The 12,443-nt window shown below is 38.1% G+C and overlaps 1 protein-coding gene across 1 annotated transcript; it reads left to right on the top strand.

Annotated features, from left to right (window-relative positions):
- Positions 1-1,556: 1,556 nt before the first annotated feature.
- On the top strand, positions 1,557-7,219 carry LOC100565373 (acidic mammalian chitinase). Its single transcript, XM_016993273.2, has 9 exons — positions 1,557-1,733; positions 2,226-2,282; positions 2,656-2,821; positions 3,378-3,502; positions 4,110-4,233; positions 4,352-4,537; positions 5,097-5,216; positions 5,838-5,979; positions 6,847-7,219. The coding sequence occupies exons 1-9, from the start codon at positions 1,597-1,599 to the stop codon at positions 7,128-7,130; spliced, it is 1,341 nt and encodes a 446-aa protein (XP_016848762.1). The 5' UTR covers positions 1,557-1,596; the 3' UTR covers positions 7,131-7,219.
- The last annotated feature ends 5,224 nt before the right edge of the window (positions 7,220-12,443 follow it).

Genomic DNA, 12,443 nt, shown 5'->3' with positions numbered 1-12,443 from the left:
AAGTAGATTCGCTCAGCGTAATTATTTTTGTTTGTATGTTAACTGTGTGCAACTATGGGAGCTTAAACTTAATTGCCAGTGACAGTTCAGCACCACGGTTGCCTCAAAGTTATGCTATTAAGTCCTTAAATTGATTGCCACAAATGCACATCAAGTTAAATAGCACATTAAAAGGGAAAACGGGAAAGCAAATTGACCTGAAGAAATTATCAATATCTTTTCCAAATAGCTGCTATCTGACATTTCCCCTTATTGGCTCACACATGGATTTGCTTCCAATGTCATTTTTCTAGTATAATTATATAAGTAAATCTCTTATGTTTGACTTTCTTATCTAATGCTTTATATCTTTGGTAAATTTCAAGTGGGATTATACCATTGATTTGGGGCTGGGGTGCCAAAATCAAGAAGGGGGGTGTATGTGCCTGCTAGACCCAAACTTCAAAAGACAAGGTGAAGATGGCTGCTAGAGGAGATGCCTATGATAATTTTGTCTACATATTAACTTTTTGTTTAACTTTTGGAATGAGGGCATTTGAAGTCATACTTTTTCAGCAGGGGGTGGGCACAGAAGGAAACATATAAAAAGGAAGCAAGGAATAAACCAAATTAGTACACAGGTATCAAAATGGGCAAACTACTCCTTCTCACTGGTGAGTATTAAGAGTTCATCTATGCAGCAGCAAAAAAGACAAGCTCTAGGACTTCCACCTGTCCATTTGTGTCCTATCTCCTCTCTTACGAGTTCAGATCCTTTCTTTAAAAGTACCTTTGTATATTACTTGATTACAATATTTGATGAGAATGCTCTAAATGTTGTTGGTGCTTCCAAACAAAGTTTTAGTTCCTACTTTGTTCATGGGACCCAAGTTATGTTATCTTTTGTTGAGAACCTGCCCATGCTTACTTATCCTTTTTCCATTTTTAGTTCTTGCGGCATCAAGCCTGTTTAGGATAAGATATGGAATAGTTTCAAAATCCTTCTTAATTAATAGTTCTTCAATCAATGGATTAGCTATATATTGACTTTACACAAACAAATATACTATTTTGTGCTCATTTCACACTATATTGTTTAGGACATTGAAAGAGATCATATGATAGATTCTATCAGGCAGTTTCATGAAAGCTGTCATCTGTAAGTGATCAGTTCATCAGTTCATCACAATCATAATTATTATGCAAGATTAGGGCAATCCATGGATAGTTTCAAACACTGAAGTGACCTAAAACAATCAGTGTTACTAAGAATTATTTTGCCTAAAGGAACAATGTACTTCTGTGTCAAAGTGAATCCACCATTTATAGTTTGAGTGAATAAAGAATTCTTATTTTTATGCTTTACTCACAATAGGAACTTTTCTTTCATAGGTCTGGCTTTCCTGCTGCAATTGCAGCTGGGTAAGTTCTAGTCTACTCCCCGTTTTTATTATATTCCATAAAAAGCAATATTCCAAACTTTTTTTTTCTCTCAACCCTAGTTAATTACAATCTTGCGTTGATTGACTCTATGCCTCCTCCCATGCAGGTGCATCTACCAATATTGTCTGTTACTTCACCAACTGGTGCCAGTACAGACCTGGCATTGCACGTTACATGCCTGAAGATCTTGACCCATGCCTATGTACTCATGTCATCTATGCATTTGCGGGCATGACTAACAACTACCAGGTCCAGACCATTGATCCGAATGATGTTGCTCTCTATGGTGGCATCAATGGACTCAAAAGCTAGTAAGAATACTTCTTGTGTATTTACATGGGATACTGAAAACAATGACAAAGTCTAGAGAATATTGAACATCTCTTAACATCTTCAAATCACAATGGCTTTTATGGGACTTCAGTCCATCTCATTTTTCTGTAGATGTTCCATCCTGTTTGAATATCTTTTGGTTTCCATTCCACATTAAGAGCCCTGAAATATATGTTATGCAAGAGGTATACAAAATCAAAGTCATTATGAGTAGCATTGCTTAAGTAGTTTCATCTCTGAAACAACATCTTTGATAAAATTATAAAGAATTCGCAATAAATATTGTTGCTGCTCTCACCTCTGCCCTGACCATGCAACCTTGAAATAGTATGGGAGCTCTTTTAGGATCTGTCAATCCTACATATAAGACTGACATTTCTGTTATTTAAAAAAAGAAGATCAATCACATGATAGTTTGTAGATGATTCAGATTGTCTAATGGCCTTTCTATTTTTCTTTTTCCTCTACAGCAATCCTGATCTGAAAACCTTGCTCTCTGTTGGAGGCTGGAACTTTGGTACCCAGAAGTAAGGCCTTGTTTTGCAAGCATTTTGAACAGCTTCTCACTTAACATATTAGCAACTTTTTCTCTTTGAATGGCTTATAATTATGTGCATCCACTAAAGCCTGTTTTAAAAGTTTTTATACCGTTAACTGAGTAGATCATACTTAAAATATGTCTATACATCTATATATAGATATAGATCTTTTATTTCATTTATAAGTAGTCATATATATAGCCCTCCAGATGTTGTCAGACATCTGCTCCCATCAATCCTAGACAATATAGCCAATGATGAGGAATCGTGGGAGACGGAATCCAACAAGATATGGAATGCTGCAAATTGGTAAAACATTCATTTCATCGTTTCTGAGTCTCCACTTTGGTTTATCGCATAGGTTTTCTGACATGGTTTCATCTGCTCAAAATCGCCAGGCATTCATTCAGTCTGCTATTTCCTTCTTACGCAAGTACGACTTTGATGGGTTGGACATTGACTGGGAGTACCCTGGCAATCGTGGCAGCCCTGCTGATACCCAACAACTTTTCACTGTCTTGCTCCAGGTTGGTTTTGACAATATATTCTCTAGATTATGGGTGCAGACTCCAAGCAGTGGAACAAGCTGTGCTCCAGATTATTTCCAGCCTTTGGAAAAATTCTGTTTGAGGAACAATTTGCAGAATATCTCAGCTAGCATTGGCCAGTAGCAGTGCTGACATGAGGATTCCAGGAATTTGAGAGCAAGATGTAATTATTCTAACCGAGGCATGAGCAAACTTGAGCCCTCCAGGTGTTTTGGACTTCAACTCCCACAATTCCTGGCCTCAGGCCCTTTCCTTTTCCCCCTCAGCCGCTTAAGCTTGAGGCTGTTAGGAATTGTGGGAGTTGAAGTCCAAAGATATTGTTTTTTTTCCTTTGGTCACCCCTATTCCCAATACTCTTAATCTTCTCCTCCAAAAATGCCATTATATGGTGAGGTTTATGGGTTTGGAGAAATGGGAGCAAAAGCTATAGAACACAATATCAGTTTAAAAGTCTTCCATCTATCCATTGTTTAGAAATCACTGCTCTTTCTTCTTAAAGGAGTGTTTTATAACTATTCACTGCTTCCAATAACAGGAGATGTATGAAGCCTTTGAACAGGAGGCATCTCAAACCAACAAGCCCAGACTGTTGATTTCTGCAGCTGTGTCTGCTGGTGTGGGCACCATTGAAACTGCATACCAGATCCCACAGATGTCCAAGTAAGTTGCACATCAATACTTCAACCCTTGGTAAAAATAGAACAAGATTTCTTTTTGTGGCAATTGCACTTTAGAACGTTTGCCTCAGTTCTCCCCACTGTGATTTCAAATGAACTGAGTGCTCCTTTGTTTTGAGAGTATAAGTTGCCTACTTTCTTTTCCAATCTATAAAAACTGCTCCGCCAGAATATGATGCTTGGTGAGCCACTGAAGACAGTTTAGTTTGCCTTCTTAAATATAACTATTTTGCTATTTTAGAAATATTTATGAATTGTATGTATATATGCATGTATTTATAACTCTGCTTCTTTCCCTTAATGGATCTATAAAAGATCACATATCCTTCCTAAAAATCCTAATTAGCTTTAAATGGATGTATGTTTTTATCAAATTCAGCACCTATCTGCCATAAATTGCTAATATGCAATTCGATAAATTTAAATGTATTGCTATATGGAAATGAGAAACAAAAAACTATTTCCCCTCCAAGAGAATGCTAAATACTCAAATACTAGAGTGAATCCCAAACTTCTTCTATTGAATAAATAGTTTTAAAAGAATTTGCCAGGACAATATATTAGATTGCTTTCTTCCTCTACCTCCTCAGGTACATGGACCTGATTAATGTGATGACCTATGATCTCAGAGGATCCTGGGAAGGTTTCACTGGTGAAAACAGCCCTCTGTATGCAGGGCCTGAAGACCAAGGCTCCTACATTTATTTCAATGTGGTGAGTAACTGTGAAGAGCTAAGCATTTCAGGTTCTTTTCACCTTCAGTCATATGCTTTTGTTCAATTGGTGAATAAGCATTTTAGAACTTCTTTCTGATCAATGTTCCTTCCACCAGGACTATGCCATGAACTACTGGAAGAAAAATGGTGCACCGGCTGAAAAGCTGATGGTGGGATTTGGAGCCTATGCCCGCACTTTCACCCTCTCCAACCCCTCTAACCATGGCCTGGATGCGCCAACTGCTGGGCCAGGTAAAGGTGGTGCCTACACTCAAGCAGCTGGGACACTGGCATACTTTGAGGTAAAACTCCAGTTTCCTTGTCAATGAGATCCCAAATATGTGCTTGTTCATACTGAAATCCCATACATATAGAAAATAGTTGTTGCAATATACTGACACCCACTTTCCATGTGTTATGTTTCAACCTAGCAATTATTTTTAGTTCCAAATTCTTTTCTTTAGTTTGAGGCCTTTTCTGTTTTGGAGAGATGAGTATTTAGTATTGATTTAAAACAAATTCATTTTCATTCTTTTCTAGGAAACAAAAATGGCCTCTTTTAAATAGGCTGATATAAGATGCTTTTAGCTGGTGGTTGGACAGAATATTTTGTGTGCGTATGTGTGTGTGTGTGTGTGTGTGTGTGTGTGTGTGTGTGTGTATGCCTCTTTTCTCTAATACATTGGTTTGATTCTCTGTGATTTGACTGTCCTTTGCTATGCATAGTAAGGATGTCATACTATTTTCAACATAGCAAAGTTTGAAGCAATCATCTAATAATGTATATCAAGTTTTATGTAGCCAGATATTCTACCTTCATTGGCTAAGCAAGAGATATCCCCCACCCCACCCCCACCCCAGGTCTGTACCTTCTTGAAGAGCGGTGCCACTGTTGTATGGAATGCTCCCCAGGAAGTGCCTTATGCCTATAAAGGAAACCAGTGGATTGGTTATGATAACCCCAAAAGTTTTGCCATCAAGGTAAGCTTCTTGCCTCTTTTGTGCCCTTACTTGTGGATTTTTGAAACACTCTCCAAGAGGACAAGAGCCAAAATTCAATATTGTACTTCAGCTATAGCACCAGCACAATAAAACTTCCTCTGCCTTTCCTTTTCCTTTTATACAATCCTTGGAGCTGTCCAAAAACTAGCTCCAGGTGATTTCCCAGCCCTCCTGAGTAGATTTATGGTGTTCATGGAAGATCTGAAAGAAGAGGTCACCTCTCACTTCCATGTTCCCAACAAAGAGATACCTAATGCTGGATCCTACCTATGAAGGCAGAATTCCTTTCAGGACTGAGTTAATTGTGTGTGTGCACCTTCAAATCACTTGTCAGCTTATGGTTATGGTTAAACTACTTCTGAGTATTCCTTACCTAAAAACCCTACAAAATTCATGGGATTGCCACAATTTGGCAGTGGATTTGAAGATATAGACACACATGAAATAACCATCAATTGTCTACTAGTCATTCCAACCCATTCATGTCTGGATTGGATTCATGACTGGGTGTAATCACTGTGGAAGAAGCTATAATGAGGTGGTGAGAAATATATTGTCGGGAACCTTTTACAATTGTCTACTTCACTATTTAACTTTCAGGCTAAGTGGCTGCTGGAGAATAACTTTGGTGGAGCCATGGTATGGGCTATTGATCTGGATGACTTCACTGGTGCATTCTGTGGGGAAGGCAAATACCCACTAATGAATTCCTTGAAATCTGCATTGGGAGTGACCACACCAAGTAAGTAACATATTGCAGATGGCTAAATAATCATCTGGTGTACCTGTTCCTGATCCTTCATAACATAAGTGAAATGCATCCACTATTTCCTTGTACCCATGTTTACACTTTCAGAAGCATTTCTTTTAAAACCATTTGGCATCAAGGGGTAATTTGCCCCAGTGCAATGATTACTTTCAGATGGGAGACTTTCCTCATAATTGTAGTGCAAAATGAAATAATTCATTTCGTCATCACTATCTGCTACAATCCTAACAATTTTCATATTTCAGTATTTGAATTTTAGAAATCCTGCATGTTAAACGTGCATTCAGTGTTCCGTTCACTTGGCCCTATGAAAAATCCCACTAATTTTATTTTTTCAAGCAAAATAAACATAACCAATGTTTGTCCTCCTGCATTTGCTTAATCTTTTGTTGCCATTCCTCCCCCCGGACCCTGAGTTTACAACTTCTTTTGCCAAGAATGAGAACACCCACTATCTATTTCATCACTTTCCTACATTCTCATTAGTGCGGGCCTTTCTGTTCCAATGAATTACTGCTCCAAGCCCTGATTTCAAGTTATGTCAGGTGATGATCCCTGGGTCCTTTAAGAAAAACATTAACAGAAAAGTTTTCTAACTATATAGGGAGCCCTTGGTATCTACTGGTGTTTGGTTCCAGGACACCCATGGATAACCAAAGTCCCATTATATAGCATAGAATAGTAAACACTGTCACTTATAAAAACAGCACAAAGTCCACACTGGAGGCTTTTATTGGTGGGGCTGACACTTTAGTATTTTCAAGCCATGGATAGTTCAGTCTATGGGTGCAGAATCCATGGATATGGAAGGACAAACTGTATTTTTCCTCTTTCTTTCAGACTGCAAGGTGCCAACCACCACCCTTGGGACCAATGCCAATGGTCAACCTGCCCAGCCTCCCACAGCAGCTCCATCTTCAGGTGGCAGTGGAAGCTCTGGGGGAAGTGGAGGTAGTGGAGGTAGCAGTGGTGGGGCCTTCTGCAACGGGAAGTCCAGTGGCCTCTATGCAGATCCTACCAACAAGAATGCCTTCTACCACTGCGTGAATGGAGAGACATACCTGCAATATTGTCAGAGTGGCCTTGTATTCGACTCCAGTTGTTCCTGTTGCAATTGGGCTTGAACAGAACAGCAATCATATACACATGCACTCCACTGGAGTAGAGGAGGAAGACAATTTTCAGCATCATAAATAAAATTGGTTGCATTTAACCACAGTCTCTCTGCTTTTTATCCTTGAGAAAAATGTGTTCAAATTGCATTCAATAACCTTTATGTTATATTTAATACTTCAGTTACCTTTTCAGGATTACACACAGGATTGTGTGTTTGCTTTATTTTATTTCTTCATTTATACTGAAAACATCTAGATCAGAAAAAGCAATAAAACTGTGAAAATTGATGCAAAACGGGTGGTGTTAACCAAACATAATGCTGATTACAATTTAATAGTGATATGCAAAACTCACCTTACAGCATATAGTTACTTAAATAAAGGAAAAGAAATTGAGTAGAAGCATTTTTATTTAGTTGGCAATTTGTCTGAAGATTAGTTGGGAGTTTATCGCACAAGAGTGGCAAACAGCAATTACAGCAAGACAGCATGTCTTTGGGACATGACTCCACTCTTTCAGTAAAAGACAGCCTGGAAAATATTTCTTTTGCAAACACAAATAATAATCCAATATTTAAATCTGGCTACCAGTGTTAAAAACTCTAAAATCAGGACAGTAAATAAAGAACAACACTCTGAAAACAGAAGAACTGCAGACATGAATCCATCAGGGGCAGCTAACACCTCCGAACAAAGGATTTTCCTAGGCAGGAAGAAGCCAGCCATGAAGCTAGCAAGGCCATTAATGCTAATCAATGTGTGTAAGTGTAAACTTTTATTACGGTCAATGACCAGCTCATATCAAGGGCACCCAGTCCCGTACATCCATATAAAATCCGAGAGGTTATATACTTCACAATTAATATAACTCCTATAAAACTAAATCATTGACAAAATTTAAATCTATGCTAAAAACTTCAATATTAATAAAAACCCTTATAAAATTGAATCATTGACAGAATTTAAAATCTAGGCTAAAAACTTCAACATTAATAAAAACCATTATAAAATTGAATCCTTGACAAAATTTAAAATCTAGGCTGAAGATCATATACCAGTACCATTAAGACCCAACTCAACTCACAAAGGATTCCCCCAGACAAGAAGAAGCCAGGACATGAAGCTGGCAAGACCATTAATGCTAATCAATGTGATTAATTACAACATTCACACTGGCCTCCAACAGACAAGAGTTCTTTCTCCCACCTTGGATCTTCCACAGATATATAAACTTTCCTTGCTTAGTTTTTCCAATATACCTCACAACCTCTGAGGATGCCTGTCACAGATGTGGGTGAAACGTCAGGAGAGAATGCTTCTGGAACATGGCCATACAGCCATTGCACAACAACCCAATGATTCCAGCCATGAAAGCCTTTGACAACACAAATCCACTATTTACATGCTTTTGAAAAATAAATGCTTTCCAACAGTCTCCCACTTGGATAAAAACATAACAAGAACAATGGCATGTGATAAGTTCCTCCATTATCCAACTGTAATTGCAACCTTCTGCCTCATGTAATAAGATTCTTAATCCAGCTTCTTTCTTCAGTGAGGAAGAATCCATAGAGGCTTCTCTTTCTTTTTGACTGCAAATGATTCCTTTTTGCATTCCTCCCTGACAATGTCCAAAGTTTCAGCCTAGAGGTCTTCATGCTCCTTGTTAATTAGGATTAATACTGGAAAGCAAATTACTAACAAGTGTCAGTTATGGTGCCACTGCTGTTGTCTTGAGGAATCCTCTGTCAGCGTCTCTCTCACGAACAAATTACTACAGGAAAGGAGATTTCACCTGAACATTAGGAAGAACTTCCTCACTGCAAGAGCTGTTTGGCAGTAGAACTCTCTCCCCCAGATTGTGGTGGAGGCTCCTTCTTTGGAGGCTTTTAAACAGAGGCTGGATGGCCATCTGTTGGGGGGGGGGGGTGCTTTGAATGTGATTTCCTGCTTCTTGGCAGGGGGTTGGACTGGATCGCCCATGAGGTCTCTTCCAATTCTATTATTCTATTATTCTAGGCTGACTTGCACAACTACTACCTGTTTGGCACATGATGATCCTACAAGGAGGAATGTTTCTGTTCATGACATTCCCCCATGCAATTCTGAAAAATCAGAACAAAATTTGTCAGATTGAAAATTATGAAATGTATATCAGGTAATAAGCCTCATAGAATAACTGAAAACAGCTTTTACCAGAAAACATCAAATGGTAGGCTAAACGCAGACTTCCAAACATAATCCATTATTATCAAGCAATAAGAACAGCTCAGATTTTTTAAAAAGCATGATCAAAACAAATTAGAAATATACGAGAACAGCATAAATATGGAAGATGTTTGTGGGAGGTGATTGATATATATCAAAATTATATCTATAATTCAAAGACATTAGTTTCCACAAAATCCGTTCTCAACATGGGAAGTAGATTTGCTACAAGCTTAGGTAGAACTAAGTGAGAAACACAATTTTCATTGAGTTAGATCTGACACTTGTTTTTTTTACTAACTTTTGAATCCAAAAATGACCCCAGTTTTTTCTATCATGACCATTTTCTAAGGTACAGTATACCCTCCCTTTGTACCAAAATTTATATAAAATGTACATATAAAGGAAAATAAAGAAAAATTGCCTGAATATATCATATATTTAGAGTTATTTTATTCATACCAAAACTATATATTGTTACTATAAGCCAAACTGTGTACAAGTAGTTAAGTTCTGCTACCAAACATTAAGGTAAAAATTATGCTTATAGTTTTTCCTGAAATGCTCTTCTTTCAAGCAAGTTTTTCTCATGCAGTCTTGATGCTAGTAGTTCTGAAGCCCTTTAGGATCATCCCATATCTCGTGCAATTCATTCCACTCACACTGATCAAATCCCTTACGAACTGAGTCATCTTCAATTTCAACACCTTCATTGTTGCTGTCAGTTCTTCACGATACTCCTGTTTTTCGAAAGAAGGTAGTTCAATGTAAACTGGCACTGGGATTTCAGCTGAATGAGGCACTAGGTGTATGATGGTAGACTAGGATATTCTATTTCATATTTATTTTTCTTGTTATATCCTGACATTTTCACTACACAAAATTAACAGTCACTTGAATGGTCTCTGGGCTCATGGCATAGGTATGCAAAATGGCAATTAATCATGTGTTCCCTTCGTCCACATCCGCAAACTCTCGATACACCATTTGCACACCTTGTGAGGGGCCCAAGACTTATCTTGATCACCAAGTTTTACTTTAAAATATGCAAAATAGGCTTGCCTGACAAATGCGCTGATGTTTGTCCTTTGACTGGGAATGGTGAAACTGCCACAGAGAAAACAAAATGAATCAGGGTTGTTTATGCACTTACAACAAGAAATAGCAGAGGTAAACAGAATCTGAAGGAAAGGAAATAAGTACGTATGTAAATTTAAAAACAAATTCTGTTAACTCCTTGTATACAGACAAGGACTTGGACTAACCTTCGGAATATGATTCACTATATAGAGCGGCACACAACCTCTAACCACACTGTCTGGTGTATAACTGAATAGCCAAGACAAATATGAACCTTTTGCTTGTCTCCAAATCGTCCCCCACCCCTCCCCACTTGAGGGCGGTTTGCTCTCAGTCAATAGGAGAGCACTGGTGCTTCTCTTAATCCAGCCTAGAGTGGTTGCATTGAGATAAGCTGCAGAGAAAAAAACTTGACATGATAGAAGAAAACTAATTGCAGTTTTGAAATCAACATGCCTATTTAAGTCTAAAATCGAACCCAACTGGAATTATGTTAAGAACTGTTCCTCAGTAATTAACATCTTGTTGTGGGAAAACATATCTAGATGAGGAAAATCATGACTGCGGTTATGAATGTATCACCTTGATTTATGGGTGGGGGGGGTAGTGTAATGATTTGAGTGTTGGGCAAGAAGAGCAGGGTTGAAACTCACTGCTGCTTTGGTGAGTCACACTCTTTCAACCTTAGAGGAAAGCAGTGGCACGCCCCTTTAAACAAATTTTGCCCGGAAATCTCTGTCTTGGGGAAACAACTTAAAGACACAAAACAACAACAACATATTCATGATCATGGCACTATCACCATGATCATAAATGCACCCCAAAGCTATGTTACATCCTCACTCACTGGCAAAAGGAGTGGAACAATCACCTGCCCCGACCCCAGTCAGCACAACAGACTTTCCTTTCTCCATGCAGCTGATGTCTGGTCAAGTAGACTGCAGCCTGCTGCTCAATCACCTCCCTTCTCCTCCTTTGTACTTCATGGCTGCTATAAGGAGAAGGTAGAAATAAGCACAGAGCTAAATCAATAGAGATAGGAATACCAGAATGAAAACTGCAGCAGGCTAGTTCTTGAAAAGGGGAAATGTCAATTTTGCTTGTTTTTACCTGGTTTTGTGACAAGCAATATCTGTTGAAATTCCTTCTTTTGTATAACCATTAAAGGTACAGGATCTGTCTCCAATTTTCATTTTAGCAACCCTACATGGAATGGTTGTTCTTCACGTGTCCCATGTGAGATCTCAGCTGGCATTCAGTATCAAAACACAGCTGTATTAACAAGACAATGAATAACAGTCAACACATTGGAAACATACACAAAATCTCCTACATTGTTACTATTTGCCAAAATTCAATTCTGCCTTAGGTATGAATAAGAGGCAGTTAAGAGACTACACTGTCCTATATCCCAGGATCTGATCCCAGATTATCTGGCAGTGGAGACATATAATCCAGTTCAAAGTAGATAATCTGGGATCGGATCCAGGGATATATGGCAGTGTAGATCCAGCCTAGGTATTTTGGATAGATTCAAGAAGGGATCTGTAATCACTTATGATCTCAAAATTACTTCCATGCCTCTCCTTTTTGAAAATTAAACATTTTAAAACCAGATATTTGATTAAACCAAACCATCTTCTTTTATTGAACTGTGATTTCAAGTAATGCCTATTGCAGTTTGAGATGGATGGTATAATAAGGTGTCATTTGAAAATAGGTATGTGTTTGTAATCAATGTCAGGTGAAAAACATTGTGCATTGCATTCTAACCTGTTCTCTATATAGTGACCCTAAAGAAAGATTTCTGAAACCCTCACAAATAGAATCAGTCACGCTCCAATAGAACTAATTCATTTTATTTTTGAGCTATTCCAATAATTATGCAACACACAAAGTGTTCCTTTTTGCTTGGGCTGCAAAAAAGACCAGGAAGACAAAGCTATATGAAGTTGCTATAAGAGACTCCAAGAATTAACTTGTTTTCCATGTTGACAATTTAGAAACTTATCTATAACTTAAAATGTTTTTTAC

Source organism: Anolis carolinensis, chromosome 4, assembly GCF_035594765.1.
Source record: "Anolis carolinensis isolate JA03-04 chromosome 4, rAnoCar3.1.pri, whole genome shotgun sequence".
NCBI lineage: Eukaryota > Metazoa > Chordata > Lepidosauria > Squamata > Dactyloidae > Anolis > Anolis carolinensis.
The sequence above is the reverse complement of the archived record's forward strand: the minus strand, read 5'-3'. Positions and strand labels throughout refer to the sequence as shown.